Raw genomic sequence first — 18,308 nt, forward strand, 5'->3', positions numbered from 1 at the left:
TGTGCTTTTGTGGAAGCTTTATATCTTATAGCCCAGGATTATGTTAAGAGAACAACAGGTTTGAATTTACAGCTACCTCTGCTGACCCAGTGTTTCAGTGTAGCAAGATGTAGTATGTGACAGGGGAGTTCTTAAATAGATCCCAGAATATAGCAGGACTGTTTGGGTAGCAAAGTCCATTATTTATTATTATTTTATTATTTATTAAATTTCCATGCCACCCTCCATAACGTAGTTACAAACAAAAACCATACCCTTCACCCCATTTAAAAAGGCCATAGCCTAGGAGAAGAATGTCTTTGCCTGCTGCCCGAAGATATCTAATGAATGTGCCAGGCGAGCCTCCCTGGAGACAGCACTCCACAAGATGGGAGCTACTGCAGAAAAGGCCCTTTGTGTTGCTTCCTTCTAGGCCTTTCACGGAGGAGGAACACGAAGAAGAGCCTCAGATGAGGATCACAGGGTCTGGGTCAGTTTGTTATAGGATACTGGAGGAGTGTCAAACATAATGTCCTGCGGTGCTATCATACCCTCAGGTTCCCTATAATTTCCCATGGAACCCCTACGTCACTCATGGCAATTTGAAAACTGCTGAGGCCAATGGTTTTCCTAAGTCAGATGTGTTGGCATATGGGAATGTAACACAGGTATTTGCTGAGCCTGGGTTTTGGCACTCTGGTCTATTTGAGATTTCCCTAGAGTCTTATTGTAGCATGAACTTTCATATACAACAACCTACTTTGTCAGGTGTAAGGTTCAAGCATCTGTCGAAAATATAAAATGTTTCTGAAATGGCAATACCCATACCCAAATTCAAAGTATAATTGGTTATAAGAGAAACTTGAAAATTATTATGAAGCTTCTTTTCAATTGACATATTTTCATGTGGTGAGAATCATTATTTTCTATGTCTAGCACTGAAACAATGTTATTCAGTTCTTCAACAGGGGAAGAAGATAATCCACAAGTCGTAATATATTTAACTGGCTTATTTTTAAAAGAAAAGAATGCAACATATTTCTCCACAGATGGAGTGAGAAATTATTTCAAATTAGTATAGCATCCTTTTTCTCGGAGAAGACAGTTATACATTAATTCACACCTTACGTACAAAATAAACAAGACTTTGGTTGTCATGCAAAATTCTATATTTGGTTTCTAAGAGAAATAATGAAACATATTTGTCAGTTTCACTCAATGTGTGATGAAGTAAAGAAGAAACATAACAGCAGGGAATATATCATAGTAGGTAAGCTCAAAGCTTCCTTTTTTTCAATCAGAAAAGTTATGATCTTATACATGCAAATAATGCAAATAATGCAAATAAAATAAAATCATTCGTTGTCATCGGCGGTCCATTCATGAAGGTCTTAAGATTTATGATAGTAGCAAGTACTGCAGTGACAATCGGTGTGATTCTCTATCTTTGTGTGTTCATGATTTGGAATGGGAGCCTGGATAAAAGAAAAGAAAAAATAGAATTATACTTTCATTCATTGCAAAAATCAGACCCTTTTTGCAAAGAACACCTTAAAGCTTTATTTTCTCACTTAAAATAAAAGCTATGTGTTTATTATGCAATTTCTTCTTCTATATTGTGATTTGTTGTAGTGAAGTTTATGGTACTGTTTTAATTGTACACCATTTTGATACTTTCTCTCTATATATATACATATATGAATAAATGTAAATAAAGAAACACTGAGAATTATTATCTAGACTCACTCTGCTATCATTTTCATTGGCAGTTATAAGTAGATAGAATCCTAAAGAACACCCCGCCCCAAAATGCAATTAGTTCCATATGCTCAAAAAATATTTTTCACTAGCATTTCTTGAACAGCAGCTGCTCATCTACAGGGCAAATACGTTGTAATGTAGTTGCAAGACATCGCTAACTTAACCTTTGCAGAAATGAGGTTGAGGGTACATTCAAAAGCCAGCTACAAGATAGTGTGAGGAATTCTCCTGTTCACCCACCCTTAATCTGGTTTGAATGTTGTGATACATATATTGCTCACTTGAATTATACAAGAGTTCAAAGTCAATACCAATAGATCTGATTTTGCTATGTAAGGGTTGGAGCCATTTGGATTTATAAGAGACCTTAAGTAAGTCAGAGAGCAGACTGTGGACTTAGAAGAATGGAGTTGCAGCTTTCAGGCACAATCTTCAAGCATGCCTGAGGATTCCAATATTATTCCAGGGTGGAAGCGTAACAAACACATATTGCATAGGTAGGTGTTTAGTAGCCTCGTTACCTGTTTGAAGGCTCTTGCCACACAGCATGTTGCTTCTGATGTGATGTTCTTTGGAACCGGCATTGTCTTCTTAGATCTCATGGGAGTGGGATAAGCCCTTGAGAAACAGCATCCTGCACACTGATAAATAGGTCGCCCATTGAACAGCTCGGTCATGCGTGCATTCAAGATCAGTTTACATTCAGGGCAGCCTTTCAGATACACAGAAAAGAATATATTTAGATATTAGTGCTGTTCTTGGTTCTACTTGTACTTCACATTGCAACATACGACGGGCTGGGCTGCATTCCAATCTTGAGCTGAACTGGTAGGGTGGGCTTCTCATTGTGCGCCATCAATTCATGAATGGCTAAATTCACATCTAACTTTGAAGACAAAATGGTCTACAGCAAGACATGGGAGCCTTCCAGATATTGATTGGACCACAATTCCCATAATCTCTTACCATTGGCCATGGTGGATGGGGCTGATGGGAACTGGATCCCAACAAGTCCTCCAGGCCCTAGTCTACAGGAAATAAGATAAACTTTCTGATCTGATCTTGGCCCTCTTTCTATCAAATGTTTTGGAATTAGCTAAGGCTTGCTTAAACTGGTCACCTCCTCAAGATCCAAAGGAAACCCCCCCCACACACTTCTTTCCTTTTTTAAAAAAAAAATTCAGTATGGTGCCATTAGCTTAAATAACTATATGGGCCAAAATGTAGCTAAGGCAAAAACTGTGAAATATTCACTGGGAGCTACTAACAAGGTGCTCTGAAGTGGGGTTTTCAAGACAGAACATGCAATTTCACTCCTTGAACACGCAGCACATTTTCAGAAAAAGAAATGCCAGTTGAAAGAATTTGTCACATACAGGGCACCAAAAACACTAAGGTATTCAAAATCACAAGTCAAGCGGGTAATTAAATGCATGTTTATGAATATGGCAGAAAATAGAGGTCATCTGTTAATCAGATTATTAACAAGTAACGTAGTAAATCATCTTTTGATGTTAGGGAAGCTTAAACAGCTGCAGCTCTTCATTTCCCACATTTGGAGATGCTGACAGATAATACTGCTTTAAAAAACAACTCAATCAAAAATATTATGTGGAAAGCCCCCAATCAAAAAAGCACTGTTAGTGTTAAAGTAAATTAGTTAATGCCATATCCATTCATTTTTCATCTTTTTAAAAATTTAATTTGCATTAATTGCAATGCATATTGTTATTTTTTTGTGGAAAATATTAATAAAATTTATTTTTAAAAAAAGAAAGAAAAAATATAGAAAAGAAAGCATACACATGTACTAGCAGAAAGCTTTCATTAGTTTAAAAAAAATGATTTCTTATGATTATGGGGAGAAATATAATGCCTTTCTTGTCAATGAGATTAAAAGTGCTACCTATCCAATAATCTGCAGTATGAAATGGTTAACATTTACTTTCAGGGGTGTAATGTACAAAGTGCTATTCAGTCAGAAGATTCTAGAAGTGTCACACAGCCCTATCTTTTGAAAATTTACTCAGTATAGGTAAGTATACTGAGTAAGTACAGTGGTACCTCGGGTTAAGTATTTAATTCGTTCTGGAGGTCCGTTCTTAACCTGAAACTGTTCTTAACCTGAGGTACCACTTTCACTAATGGGGCCTCCCACTGCTGCCACCGCACAATTTCTGTTCTCATCCTGAGGTAAAGTTCTTAACCTGAGGTACTATTTCTGGGTTAGCGGAGTCTGTAACCTGAAGCGTCTGTAACCCAAGGTACCACTGTATAGGTAAGTATATGTAAGTATTCCTCTTTGTAAAGCTTTAAATGCAATGATGCAATCCAGCAAGCTGCTAAATAGTTTTAACAAGAGAAAGAGAAAAGATTTTGCAACTTCTGTTAAAGTGCAGCGAAGAGGACCACTTCCATTACACTTCTCTTTTCTTTCTTATTTCACAATTTCCCGTGCCATGAAATGTCATTTCTGTTCATGGTGCACAGATGATGGCAGCTTAACTGGTAAGTTTTATTTATCCAAATCACTGTCTGCTTAAAAAAAAAAAAATCCAATATTTAATGTATCTCACCTGGAGCGATGAACTCTCGCTCCGGCACTGAATGTAGAATACTCAGTGACACAGACAATATGGCAAAAGCAACAGCTGCATACTTCCCAAAGAACACCATGGCCCTCCTGCAAAAGAGAGAAAAACAAAGGATTTCCCTTCTAGTCGTAAGCATGTTTATTTGGAAAGACATCCAGTTGATTCCAGTTGAAAGTAGCTTAGGAACACAGTTTTCATCGTATTCTTAAATTCTACCCATGGAGAAGGCGCAGACCTGTAGGACTGCTGGTGGTGCTGCAGCCTCAAGAGACTAGTCACTTATTTGGATTCTGGTCTCTGAATGTAATATGGGATAAAAGTGTGGTTAGCATCTTGAATTTACCATGCAGTTTTAACATACATGCTAAGTGAGTACAGATGCATAAACAATGCTGTCACTTGGGTCAAAAGTTTGGGGTCTTTGTAGAATAAGGATAAGATGCCTTTCAGATGTTGTTGGATCCCAACTCAAATCGGTCCCAGTCAGCTTGTTGAATGTTCAGGGAGTTACAGACCAACTACGTCTGAAACTAAGTAGAACATCCACGAGTTCAGAAGTGGCTAATGTTTTGTGAGCTAGCCACTCCTGAACTAGAGGGTGTTTTACTAAGGCACTCCACATGGCTTGACTTACATGTTAGCCAAAACATCCTATTGGCTCAGATAGACTAAATGTTTTATAGGACTGATGTTGTTGCATAAGTTATCTGAGTGGTTTCCAGTGACATATGAGAGCTATGTTCACAAGTGGTGGTTGTTGTTTTTTTTAAAAAATATTGTACACATTATGGTTGTGGACCAAGAGCCAAACAGCTATCTCATGTCATAGACTGATGCAGCACAGAGAGTATGCATGCCTCTCACTTCTTATGAGGAATACCTTGCATAAACTTTATATATAGGCACGTGCCCAGTATCTCTGAAACTCATGAAGTGATGCTAAGCATTAGTTAAATTTAACATTTCCCCCTGTCCATGGGAATACTTTGGTGTAAGCCTCTAGACTGAGTAAAATATATAAAAATATGGTATCACTTTCCAGTAGATCAGGAACAAGCTACAATCTAGCATCCTGCTCATGAATGCTCCCTGCAAAATCTACCGAAATATTTAGCTAGGATCCAAAAACCCACAAAAGGTCATTCTGCATGCACAATAGGGCATCGATGCCCGACTGGAAAAAATTAAGCAGACACACATGCCACAAAAAAGCTATGGGAACCGGATCTTCAGAGAAAAAAGTGTCAACAATTGTCACTAGGCACATGAGACAACTAGACATAAAATTTTCCATGCATCTTTATGAGAATCACACTTCCTAACTGTAAAAGCACTATGCTGGAGCTGGCCCTAAGCAGCTTATAAGGACAGTATTTTTATTCATATTTATTCTAAACAGAAAACAAATAACAGAAAAACTACTTTCCAGAAATAACAATGCAACAAAAAATGCAATCAGACAAGAAGATAGTGCTGTTTAGGCCATGTACACAAAAAAATGTGGAAGATAAAGGCAACTGACAAGCAAACCATTCAAAGGAATTAAATTAATAAAATATTAGCAATATATTATATTATCAAACACAATTTGTTTTTATATTTTTGTTATAAAGTAATAATGCTGATGAGTCTGTTATATTTATGTGATGATTTCTAGTAAATTGGCATTTAAAAGGAGAGGACTGCCTTAGGCTGCAGTCCTAAGAACACAACATGGAGTAAGACGCACTGAACACAATGGGTTTTCTGACTAGACTTGTGCAGGGTTGCACTGCAAGCCTTTGCAGAAATAATCTAGGGGAAAAATGTATTAAGGTAATAGCCATTTTTCTCCCTTAATTTTATAAATGTAGTATAGGGATGGAGGACAATTTTATTAAGTTTTAAAACTGGATTTACCAGATTCACACTTTTTGAAACAATATGAGAACTAAAACATAGCCATCCTTTGAAATCCGCACTTACTTGAAATTTTCAAGGCAATTTTCCCAACAAACCAATGTTTACCAAAAATGCATATTTTAGGTAGAAGGGTGCATAAAAATAAATATATTAGTGGAAATAATATACAAAAATACATAAATCAATATAAATTGCTTGCAAAGATGTGTGCATTAGTCAAAATGACATAAAAATTGTTTATCAGGAAAAAGTCACACTAAAGTGCTTAAGAATTCTAATGTGGATATTTTTAAAAGAAAAATTGCTGCAGGAATATGGAGAATCCAATTTAAGATTGTGAAAAATGAGAAATTAGCAGATTCTTCCACTGCTAATGCAGTATCAGAGATCTAAATGGGATGATTTTGAGAAAGTATATGTATTGCTCTCTTAGCTAAATACTCCCTAATGAAGCCATTTCCAACACGATATGTAAGTAACACAGGCTGTTGTTGCTTTTACCTTGACAGATAGTTGCAACCAATGCCCAACCAGTTTGATGCGTAAGTTTGTTGCATTCCCACTTTACAAGTTTAGATGTAAAATATAATGTGTGAAGTAGCCTAAGGGGATTGTTACTTATTAGCCACTATCCATCCAAAGTTGCTTTTTCTGATCTCTTTCCCTGATCCAGAGAACTATGGCTTGTATCAAAAGAACTTCAGGTACAACAGAGCTTTCTCACTCCATTCCCGTTGCAGCCTTTTGCCCCTCACCAAAAAACAAACGAACAGAAACCCCGCTCCTGAAAACCAGGGGACTCACCAGACAGAGAAAGCATGAGAAGACTGCATGGCCACTGATGTATTCAGGGTTATGTGGCATAAGCTGCGCAAGAGAATCCAAGTGAAAAGCTGCATGTGGCTCCACTTGCATTATGTCTATCCCTGGAGAGAGTTCTCCCTAACAACAACACTCTCAAAACAGTAACATGTTATACCCCTGCAACAGCAAACACATTTGGTGTTTTTGTTTTTTTTAAAGCAAAAATTTTCAGCTTCAGGTTTTTATCTAAACCATGCTCCCATTTCAGAGACTGAGATACATTGCACACAAAGAGCTGATCACCATTTGGCTGACACGTTTTTGTGTCTTCATCAAATGATCCCAACGCATCAAATGAATCCAACGCATCTCGCAAAACAACCCTTATCCATGTTACTCACAAGTAAGCACTACTGAGTTCTGTGGAGTTTACCCCCAAGTAAGTGGATATAGGATTGCAGCCTCAGTCTAGGAAGAGAATCACAGTACTTGGTCTTTTTACAAAGAGTCTGCTTTAAAGAAAAGAGATTATATTAGATTTCATATTAATAAACATATCTAAACCATTTTAACAAATAACATTACCCTTCTTCTTTTCCAGCTGAGGACAGTTGATTAAGGGTCTGAAAAAAATAGGGTTAGGAAACTTAGCGGCAGCTTGTCTTTCGACACTGAGACGGAATATACCCTGTGTTTTTCTTTTATACTAGGAAATTCAGTCATATCTCCCACCTAGATCTAAGCCAATGGATCAACTGTGATGTCTCCTCATTGGCCAACTATTGCTTGATGTAATTACTATTCCGCCATACTGATGTTATCTCATCCTTGACTCTTAAAGAGATCACTTCCTGCATTGTAATATTAAAGAAAGGTCAGATGGTGGGCACAAAAATCAACGATGTTTACCATTTAGTTTTCTCTTGCATTGTCAACCACAGTTTACTGCCATTTTCAGTAATTGCAGCCATTAAAAAAAGAACAACAAAGACAACAGTGACTTCACCAGATTTCCTACCAGCTTCTAAAATGGCACAGGGGGAGAATGTTCATTCCCTGTACAGAGGTACCCCAGGTTACATATGCTTCAGGTTACAGACGCTTCAAGTTACAGACTCTGCTAACCCAGAAATAATAGTACCTCAGGTTAAGAACTTTGCTTAAGGATGAGAACAGAAATTGCACGGCGGGGGCGCAGTAGCAGCTGGAGGCCCCATTAGCTAAAGTGGTGCTTCAGGTTAAGAACAGTTTCAGGTTAAGAATGGACCTCCAGAACGAATTAAATACTTAACCCGAGGTACCACTGTAGTCTCTTTCCCCTTTGCAACATTATATTAAGAGCTGAAAACTAGAAAATAACATTTAAAAATTTAACAATGGACCTGCAGTATCTTGATAAATAATAGAACCAAGGGATTGGAGGGAAGTCAATTTGTTTTGTTTTGTTTTGTTTTGTTTTTGCATTGTTGTGGTTGTTTTTTATTTTTGTTATTTTTGGAAAATCAATAAAATGTTATTAAAAAAATAAAAAGAAAACTAGAAAATAACAAAATACAGTGGACGCTTGGGTTGCGAACGTGATCCATGCGGGATGCATGTTTGCAACTTGCACCGTTCGCAACCCACGTGTGTGCGTGCACGGGTTGCGATTCGGCACTTCTGCACACGCGCAAAGTGTGATTTAGCACTTCTGCGCATACGCAACTGCCGAAACCCAGAAGTAACCCATTCCGGTACTTCCTGGTTTTGGCGGTCTGCAACCCAAAAAAACGCAACCGGAAGCGGCTATAACCCAAGGTATGACTGTAGGAGGGAATAGCTCAGTTGGTTAGAGCACGGTGCTGATAACCTAGCCCAGGTTGTGATTCAGTCCCCATGTGAGCCACTTGCATATTTCTGCATTGCAGTGGTTTGGACTAGGTGACTCTCAGGGTCCCTCTCAACTCTACAATTGTATGATTTTATGATGCTAAAATGATGAAAAATAATGCAGTTTCAAACCATCCTTTTTGCACTCACCCTGTTTGATTCATATTGCAACATTTTCATTTCATATTCATTTCATTCATGGAATGGCTGGTGGTCCAGAGGTTGTCTCTGACAGAAGGGAAGGGGAAGCAATTATCACCAATTCCTCCTTCCCCCTGCAGCATCCTCCATCACCTCTCACATTGTTGCAGAGTCATCCAAATGGAGCTGTAGGAGGGAAATGCCTTTCCTCACGTCTGTGGATGGGAGATTATATGAGTGGAAAGCTATACACAGGGTTCAAGCCACTATTTCTTTGAAAGCATTATGCAAATAGTGCAAGTAAATTATTCAGACCCATTTATATTTAGTACATAGTTCTACACATGCGCACACGGGTCCCGCAGATTTTTGTGTGTCAGGCTGTGTCATGTCTCTAGCCTCAATCTCCCCATCTCCATCTCAGAAGGGGAAGAGGTATTGCCCAGGGATCCTTCATCCCACACTCCAGAACCTTCCAAACCTGAGGGCTTGACTTTACTTGACACCTCAGACACAGAAGACCCACACACGGAGACCTCACCATAGTTTCCAGTGGTTGCAGGTTCAGGCAATTGGCCTTTAGGAAACACAGTTTTTTTCTGAATGGGTGAGGTTAACAGCAGGTGAAAATCATGGCATCTTGAAAAGGTCACAGCAGGCTGCAGAAACAATAGCTCTCTTTGGGTGAGTTCCAACTAATGTTTGCCTTTGTGATCTGTCCAGGGTCCTGGCAAAAGATACTGCCTTGCCTTTTGTGATCCACCATAGCTTACCATAATTCCATTTGCTCTTCTAGTAATTGCCACTTCTTCAAACCAGCCCCCCCTTGGGGCCTTGAGGCCACAACAGGTTGCAACGTAAGTCAACTTTTAAAAAAATAAAGTGCCAGGTAGCATGATAGCACTATTGCAGGGAAGCATATTTTCTGTAGGTTACAACAGACCTGTATTTGAAGATAATTTCAGACCATATGGAATTCTTATACAAAATGTGCATTATATTAAAGACAGATGTTTGTGTTAAAATAAATTTTAGTAAGTATTAGAATAACTGAGTGAAGCATTAAGCACTTTTATATTCCATTTATTTCAGTGAGAGTTAAATGCATGATCCATTTTCCATCTTTAAAAATCAAATTAAATTAAATCATGCAAAATTAAACTTTGCGTGAAGTGCACCTAATGGTTATACTCGCAACATTATGTTACTCCCTTTGCTAGAATAACTTAATTTTAGAATCACTTATTATTTTCCCCATTTTATTCTAAAAATCCACTTGTGAATCAGAAATGTTATTATGCATCTAGCTTTTCATTTGCACTCCAAGTAATTTTGTTTTTCCCTGTTCAATGTATGTAATACCCCATTCAAATCAATATTCTCGTAACAGCAACTATACCTGTAGTTTGCAATCAGTGATGGAACAGCAGGGGAGTTCAATTCCCTCTCAAGGCTTCCAGCTACCAATATTAATTAGGTGAAAAATACAAGGAAATATATCTGTGAACAAACAATGCTGCAGTAAAAATGCCAGGGCAGAGACCATTTTTATGTACCTTGTATAGTTTTATGTTTTTACTGGTGAAAGAAGATCTACTCAATAAAGGCCAAATAAAAGACATATGTGGATAAAGAAATAATATTACAAGGCAGAGTCTACCTCTACTGTTTACTTTACAGCTTCTGAGAAATGGAACAACTAATAGGGCCTCCTCTGCCCCCTGAGGGGGTCTGTAGGGCTTTAAACGCTAATGTGAGCATCTGGATCTAAGCCTGGAAATGAACTGGCAACCAATGCAGCAGTTTTAAAACAAGGGTTATGTGAGATCTAATTGGAAGCCCAGCCACTAATCTGCTTGCTGCATTTTGAACCACTTGACATTTCCAAGTCATCCTAAGTATGTAAGTTACCAGAGAATGTATTACAGTGGCCAGGTTATTTATGTCCAAAAGGGGTTGTTTCTGGTGAACCAGAAAGATACTTCTGCTCCAGAAGGCTACTGTGGTCAACAGTATCAAAAGCCACCAACAGATTGAGAATGAGCAGCGTTGCACTCTCCCCATCTCTCTCCTGATAAATATCATCACCCAGGGTGACCAAGGAAATTTGAGTGTCATGACAAGGCCTGAAGCCAGACTGGAACAGATCCAAGTAATTAGTTTCCTTCCTGAAGCTGGACCACCATCACCTTCTCAAGCACCTTGCCTCAAAAGGGGATATTTGCCACCAGACAATAGTTATTTTAACAATTCTGGATCCAGTGAGGTCTTCTTACCAAGGAGACACACCACTGTCTCCTTCAAGGCAGGTGGCACCTTCTTCATTAAAACATTAATCACTTTCTGGACCCCCCCACCAGGCAACCCCCTGAAGAAGCCAGAATGCCAAGGGTCAAGGTGGCAGGTGGATGGCCACATGTCTTCAAGCAGGTTGTCACATCCTCAGGCTGCAATAATGTAAACTGATCCAGTAGTGATGGAGCAGACAGTGCTCTAGACAACTTTGTTAGACTTGATTTGAATGCGATCCAGCTCTGTCAAAATCTGAGTGATTTTCTCCCTAAAGTGCCTTGCAAAGTTGTTACAGAAAGCCAGCAAGGATGTCAGAGCCTTTTCATTTCTGTTTCTATCTCTTTGGTATTTCTGTTTAGAGAAACCAGTACGCCCATTTTGTGGGAACGAAGGCCTGTTAGCAGGATCTATTAGCAGGATGACCAAAATAGATCTCATACAGGCCAGCAGATTCAACCCCTGCCACTGCACCGCCATCAGCCCCATTGTGGTGCTTCCAGCCCCATTGTGGCTTTGTCTGTGTCACAGTACCCTTGTCCTCACAGCCATCCCTCACCAAACTGCTACTGCATCGTGGCAGTTGCAGTGGCGGGACTGGCAGCAGTACAGGTGTGACGGTGGGGCCAGGGAGGGGCCCTGGTTCTGCAGGATGGTGAATGGTGTTGCAGGGGCGACAAAATGACCTGCGCCACCCCCAAATATAGGATTCATAATTACAACTCCCAACTGTTTCCCCACCTAAAAGCAGCTGTGGGGAAGGAAGTTTAAAAAATCCTCTCCCTCATACCATTTTCTAAATCTAAATTAGCCCTGAATATGCTAAAATAAAAAGCTAAATACCTCACCCCTACACGTGCTGCTTCAAAATTCAACGTACAGTGGTGCCTCGCAAGACGAAATTAATTCGTTCCGCAAGTTTTTTCTTCTTGCGAGTTTTTCGTCTTGCGAAGCACGGTTTCCCATAGGAATGCATTGAAAATCAATCAATGCGTTCCTATGGAAACCGCCTTCAGACCAGGTCCGGGGACAGTCTGTCCCCCGACCTCTTCTGAAGGCTGGGGGGGGGACAAGGGCTTTTCTTCCCACCGCCAGCCTTCAGAAGGCTGTTCTGAAGGCTGGCGGTGGGAAGAAAAGCCCTTCTCCCCACCTCCCACCCCGCAAGCTCCAGGGACAGGAGGGCTTTCCTCCCGACTGCCAGCATTTTAAAAGCCCCCAGGACAGCGGAGACTTCTCCGCTGTCCCGGGGGCTTTTAAAATGCTGGCGGGCGGCAGCGAAGCTTTCGCTGCCGCCCGCCAGCATTTTCAGATCGCCCCGGGACAGCAGAGAAGTCTCCGCTGTCCCGGGGGCTTTTAAAATGCTGGCGGGCGGCAGCGAAGCGTTCGCTGCTGCCCGCCAGCATTTTCAGAAGTCTCCGCTGTCCCGGGAAGGCCGGCGGGGGGGAGCAAAGACTTTTGCCCCCCGCCGGCCTTCAGAAGAGGTCCAGGACCTCTTCTGAAGGCCGGCGGAGATTTCCCTATGGGCTTTCTTCTTGCGAAGCAAGCCCATAGGGAAATTCGTTTTGCGAAGCACCTCCAAAACGGAAAACTCTTTCGTCTTGCGAGTTTTTCATTTTGCGAGGCGTTCGTCTTGCGAGGCACCACTGTACCTATAGAAAGCAAAGGTAATATTTGCAAAGGTGAATGTTTTTAGCACCCACCTTTGCAAGTTTAAAATTGTTCTCAATGCTGTTTTTCTACTGTATCTTGCTGTGGGACCTTAGGCATAGCAGCCAGCTCCTAGGGGCTGAGGTTCCTTCGCCCCCACCCCAATACAATATTTGAAAGGGCCAGATCCCCCCCCCCCGAAGTTGATGACCATTGCCATTCAAATAGTGTGTGGGCTGCATCACTGGCCCTCCTGCCTTAGGGTGGAGGGCGGGAAGTAAGTAAGTAAGTAAGTAAGTAAGTAAATAAATAAATTCGACGGATGTTTGTTCCTTTATTTTTCTTAAAAGGATAGTTTGTATTTAAAATAATTTCCCCAAAGCTTAAACAGCTGCCCTGTCGAACAGTTTCGGAAGTTGCGGACTAGCAATAAATGCGCATCGGTTTTTGGATTCCTATCTGCGTAACACCTGGCCTCCCTCGCAGACGGAGGGGCGAGAAACTTTGCAGCCAGGTGCGCGTGTCCAGGGAGAGAAAAGAGGGGCGAACGGAAGCGGGCGAGAAGCGCGCCGCCTGCCCGTTGAAGTCTGCGGTGGCGGCGCCGCCTCTTCCTGTGCAAGGGAGCGAAGCCGCTCCAAACCAGGCAGACCGCGAGCGAAACTGAAACACTTCTTCGTCCTGTCTCCTTGCCGTCTCTGCCCCCCCCCAAAAAAAAAGTTCGCGAGGCGCGTCACGAGGCTATTTGTTCCACTAGGCGCGCGCCGGCAGACGCACGTGACAGGACTAGCCCACGTTTCCCAGCCCCTCTGCGAATGTTGGGGGGGGGTAGGACGGATAAAGAGCGGGCGAACTGCCTGTTCGAACTCTCCTCCCCTTCGATCCCGCACGTGATTCCCCCTCCCCGGAACGTGGTATTGTGTAATCACGTGACCCCCCTTTACGGGGCTCGCGCCTGCGCGCGCGCGGGGAGAGCTGGGGGGGGGTAGGTGGGCCGTTGAGGGAGGGCTCGCGAGTGCGGTGGCGGTTGGTTGGTTGTGGTTGGTAGTGGTAGGGTGGGGGGAGGGGGGCTGCGTACGCGACGGAGCGGGGTGCGAAGATGGCGGACGAGGAGGCCGAGCAGGACAGCGGCAGCCACGGCCCTGGCGGCGAGAGCGGCCTCCTCCCTCTGGATATGCGGCGCTTGAAGGGGCGGCTGCTGGAGCTGGAGACGGGGCTGCGGGAGAGCCGGGAGCCCGCCGTGGAGGCGGCCGCCGAGTACTGTCAGCAGCTCTGCCAGGTCAGGACGGGGCCGGGGCGGGCAGGCGGGAGGGTCCTCTCTCTCCTTGCCTCCTCCTCCTCCTCCAGCGGGAGCAGGAAGGAACTGGGCCGCGCTGCTGCTGCTGCTCTCCTCCTTGAAACTGGCTCTGAGGGAGGGAGCGGGCGGGCAAAAGTGGCCCGCCCCCCTCGCCGGGAGGGGAGTTCATCGCGGGCCCGGAATCCCCTCCCCCACAACCTGTCTTCCCGGCAGCTCCCCACCCCCCACGCGGCTCCCTCTTCGACTCGGCCCCTTTGTTTTGCTGCTGCTGCTGCCGCCGCCGCCGCCTCGGGTCTGGAGGGGCCTTTGTCTGCTGATGGCGGCGGCGGAGAGCCCGTGCCCCTGGCCCAGCAATAAGCCGGAGCCTGAAGGAGGGGAGGGGAAGGGTAGCTTGTTCCAGCGGGAGGAAGCGAGGGAAGGGGGTGGCTATGAGAGCTCCCTCACCCGCTCGGTTGTATCTCGAGGACTCATGCTCCAGGTGCCAGAGAAGGAAGTCCTGCCCCGGTTTCCCCCTATGCCACAAATATTTCAATATAACCACCAGCTTGCCCATGGGAGCTAGCGCGCATCTGCCCCACAGTAGCGCACCGGGAGGCTTAGTCGTAAGGCTCCCTTCATGTGTTACCCCCATAGACGAGCATAGGAAGAGTCAGTCCAGTGATCAGGGTTTCCGGAGTATCTTTAAGCCAGTGTTGTTATGGTTGAACGATCTTTCCAACTGCCCTTGGATTTTGTCAATTAAATCAGGTTACTCTAAACGAACATAGTATTTGTAGCGTTTGCTCAGGATGCACACTATTGCTCTTTCCACAAATGTCTTGCCCATCAAATGCCTGTTTCCGCCAATTTGTCGATTGGGAAACTGTCATTTCAGAAATCCACTTAGTTCAAAACTTACATATTTGAATGGAAGACATGAACTGCTTTAAACAAGCATGCTTGAAACAGATACTTTTTGATACAATCACACAAAAATAACATATTGGCCTGGTTCTCGTGTCACTTAAAGTATCATTCACCTAAGTGGCATGCTGTTGAAATGTCTTACTCCGGCTGCTAAGCCATAGTTTGGTCTTAATGTTATGTCTGAACCCGAACTCATGATTGATTTCTTTCTAAACTACGAGTAGTAAACCAAGGTTTGTGTTTTGTTTACCACTCGTGTGTATGGCTGACTTGGTATAAGACAGCTTTCTATTTCTGTGCATGTTTGCTCAAAAGAAAATCCCGCTGTGTTGAGTGGAATTTAATTAATTGTTATTTAGTTTCTTTTTCTAGGTCAGAATGTTTTTTTTAAAATTTAGGCCTATAATAATGGATCACATTCAGTTTTTGTCCCTCTGTATACATAGTCAATAGGGAGTCAGCCTTAGGATTTACTCCTCACCTGTGTCAAACCATTTACAGCCATCCCATCATTTCCCATGGTTTTGTGTTGCAAGTTCACAGGTGCAAGCAAATTAAGATCCTTTGTCAACCAAAGGATGAAGGATCCTCGTTTTTTGTTAACCATAGTTTGCATCAGTGCCATTTAACAATAACAATGAAAAAAGTCCCAGTATTCCTACAGGCTGGTCCTCTCTCGCTTGTCTAGGATAAAAATTTCTGTAGAACAACTGTCATAGACTAAATTCCCATCTTCTTTGACATTATGCATTATACTTGAGCTAGAAAGAATAAGATGTTCCTTTTTGCCTATTGAGAACTCCTGAAAGTAGGAGTGAATAAAATCAACAGTGTAGTTGAGCTCTTGTACATCAGCTCAGTGTCTCTTGATCATATATCTTAATTGAGATTTGAAATTGTGCATTTTTGAGAGAAAGGGAGTCATGCCTGACACTCTTTTCAAGCATGCCTCAAGCCATGGAAGGCTTCAGTTTATGTATTTCTAAAATGTATCAGGCCTTGTTCATGTGAACTAGCTATGGCATTTAACTTTATCAGTTGCCTTTTGGGGAAAAACACCTTTGTTCAAGTTGATGTAATAAAATAGATAATCCTGATTTTATGAGATGAAATTATAATTATTTCCATTTTACCTGTTCTTATTCCATTCTTCCACCTTTTCTCTTACACACAAACTAGCTCTTAATTATAAGTGTGTGTTTGTATACACACACACACACCTTATTTGTTGTGTATATGTATATCTTAATATTTACTATGATTTATTCACTATTATGGATATTGATGTTTATGTGATTAATAATAATAAAAATCATATTATGTAAACAAGATGGGTGGATGGGAGCGTGCCTTGCTGGATCCAAGGAACAGCCGGGAACATTGGCTCCTGATGGTTCCTTTGGAGTCCCATCTTTACCCACACCATATCTGATGTCATGCATGGTATCAGGTGTGGGATGTGTGGGTATGACTTCCTAAAAATGGCCTGGTGGGCCATGTTTGGTACATGGGTCTGAGGTTCCCCACCACTGTACTGTCAGTGACAAGAGTGAGAATTCCTGACTCCCTAGCTGTGTATGCCCCTTTCTGTGATAAGGCGTGTTCAAACTGGCTCACAGCAATGCCAGAATAGGGTATAATAGTAGGAAAATCTATAGCATTTCAATTGATAGTCTCCCCCCCCCTTTTCTAATACTTAATTTATCCTTCAATTTTAAAAGAAATTTTGTGATGGGTGTTTATGAAAGATGTTACATCTAGCTAAAAGGCAGTCATATCTTATAGCTATGCCTCTGTTGCAATCAAAGAAATTTGGGAGAGTCGAGTACTTCTTAGCTTTATAGAAGCTTGGATAAAGAATGGTATACCGTGTAAAATTAAAGGGGGCTTTCCTTTTACCTGCCTTTGTATTCTCTCAAGTCCTTGCATCTTCATTGTAGTGGCAGGCCAGACACAGGCCTGCCTAGTTAGAAGAGAACTCATCAAAAACTCTCCACCACAGTGTGATGGTGCTTTAACAAGTGAAAATGATTTCCAGGGTTGAACTCACCTGGTGTCTTTCATGTATTAATGTAATTATTTAATTATATTTTTATTTCGCTTTTCAGACAAATATTGTATCCCAAAATGGCTTACATCAATCAAATGTTAGATACTGGCCCTGCCCTCAGACTTACAAACTAGAAAGACAAGACGTACAAGGGAAGGGGACTGGAGGGAAAAGGTAAAGGAGGGAGATCAATTTAAAAATGCCAAAATAAATTGATTAGTTGTAATCAGGCATTTGTATTCAGTTGAGGTTAGGTGATCTTTCCTTACTGGTGTTTTTGAACAGATAGGCATGGTGTGGCAACCTGGCGATCTTTAGTTCTGACATTAGCAGAAGCCAGGTTGTCCTTCTCACAGTCTCGGGGAAATTCTTTGGGTGCAAAAGTTCATAGTGACTCTGAATTTGCACTTGGCAGTACTGCTTTGGAACAATTGGCCTAGCTCTCATAAAGAAAGGGAATAAAGAGAGGGCCAGATTTGTCCTCCTTCACAGGTGTTTGATACCCCCTCCCTTAGTGATCCTGCTCAGATGTATTAGTAATGTAAAATGAAATTTATTATGTATAAATTATTGCATGTTAATAGATAATACATGCTTTCTGCCACACTTCAGATTCTTTGAAGAAAAGGTCCAATACGATGTTCATGTATTATTCTCTATGTAGAAATAGTCTCCTTTGGGTTTTTCCCAATTGAAGCCTCTGTTTCATGGCATCAATCTATAATGTTCATAAGGGTTACTTCCCATTTGGTAACTCTGGTTTTTTAGAATTAAATGATTCTTCACACTAGTTGACAAAATATTCTAATATCCCCCAGAATTCATTCAAAGTTCAGTTGACAGCATGTAGTTCTTTGTGATAGACCATATTAGTTTGGGGCAACAAAACAAAAAGATCATGGAAATATAATAATTAAAAATTTCATTTTAGTGTGCCTCACTGGCAAAGCGTTCATTGTTATCTGTGCTAGGAGAATTCTTTGTGATTTATATTTGTGTCTCTTGAATTATTCCTATCCTCCTATTCTAGTGGATTAGGAGAAAAAAATCATTATGATTAATATTTCATTTT

General features: G+C 41.8%; 2 protein-coding genes across 5 annotated transcripts in view; one reads left to right on the top strand and one right to left on the bottom strand.

The window, feature by feature from the left end:
* Positions 1-974: 974 nt before the first annotated feature.
* On the bottom strand, positions 975-14,150 carry CGA (glycoprotein hormones, alpha polypeptide). Of its 4 annotated transcripts, XM_053381415.1 has the most exons (8): positions 14,062-14,150; positions 10,450-10,550; positions 9,060-9,265; positions 7,626-7,663; positions 7,041-7,103; positions 4,317-4,423; positions 2,262-2,452; positions 975-1,454 (listed from the first exon to the last, which is right to left on the bottom strand). In XM_053381415.1, exons 3-8 carry the CDS (start codon positions 9,087-9,089, stop codon positions 1,371-1,373), a joined length of 513 nt encoding a protein of 170 aa, XP_053237390.1. In that variant the 5' UTR covers positions 9,090-9,265; positions 10,450-10,550; positions 14,062-14,150; the 3' UTR covers positions 975-1,370. The 4 variants fall into 4 exon arrangements, with proteins under 4 accessions (XP_053237390.1, XP_053237391.1, XP_053237389.1 ...); XM_053381416.1 differs by lacking the exon at positions 14,062-14,150 and having other exon boundaries at positions 9,060-9,137; positions 10,450-12,213; XM_053381414.1 differs by lacking the exon at positions 14,062-14,150 and having other exon boundaries at positions 10,450-12,213.
* ZNF292 (zinc finger protein 292) overlaps positions 14,044-18,308 on the top strand; it is a 29,648-nt gene continuing 25,383 nt past the window's right edge. Inside the window, exon 1 of the mRNA XM_053381411.1 lies at positions 14,044-14,262. Within this exon, the coding sequence (XP_053237386.1) occupies positions 14,083-14,262 (180 nt within the window). The 5' untranslated portion in view covers positions 14,044-14,082. The remainder of the gene's footprint in view (positions 14,263-18,308) is intronic.

The sequence above is a fragment of the Podarcis raffonei genome, chromosome 3 (genome assembly GCF_027172205.1).
Source record: "Podarcis raffonei isolate rPodRaf1 chromosome 3, rPodRaf1.pri, whole genome shotgun sequence".
Classification (NCBI taxonomy): domain Eukaryota; kingdom Metazoa; phylum Chordata; class Lepidosauria; order Squamata; family Lacertidae; genus Podarcis; species Podarcis raffonei.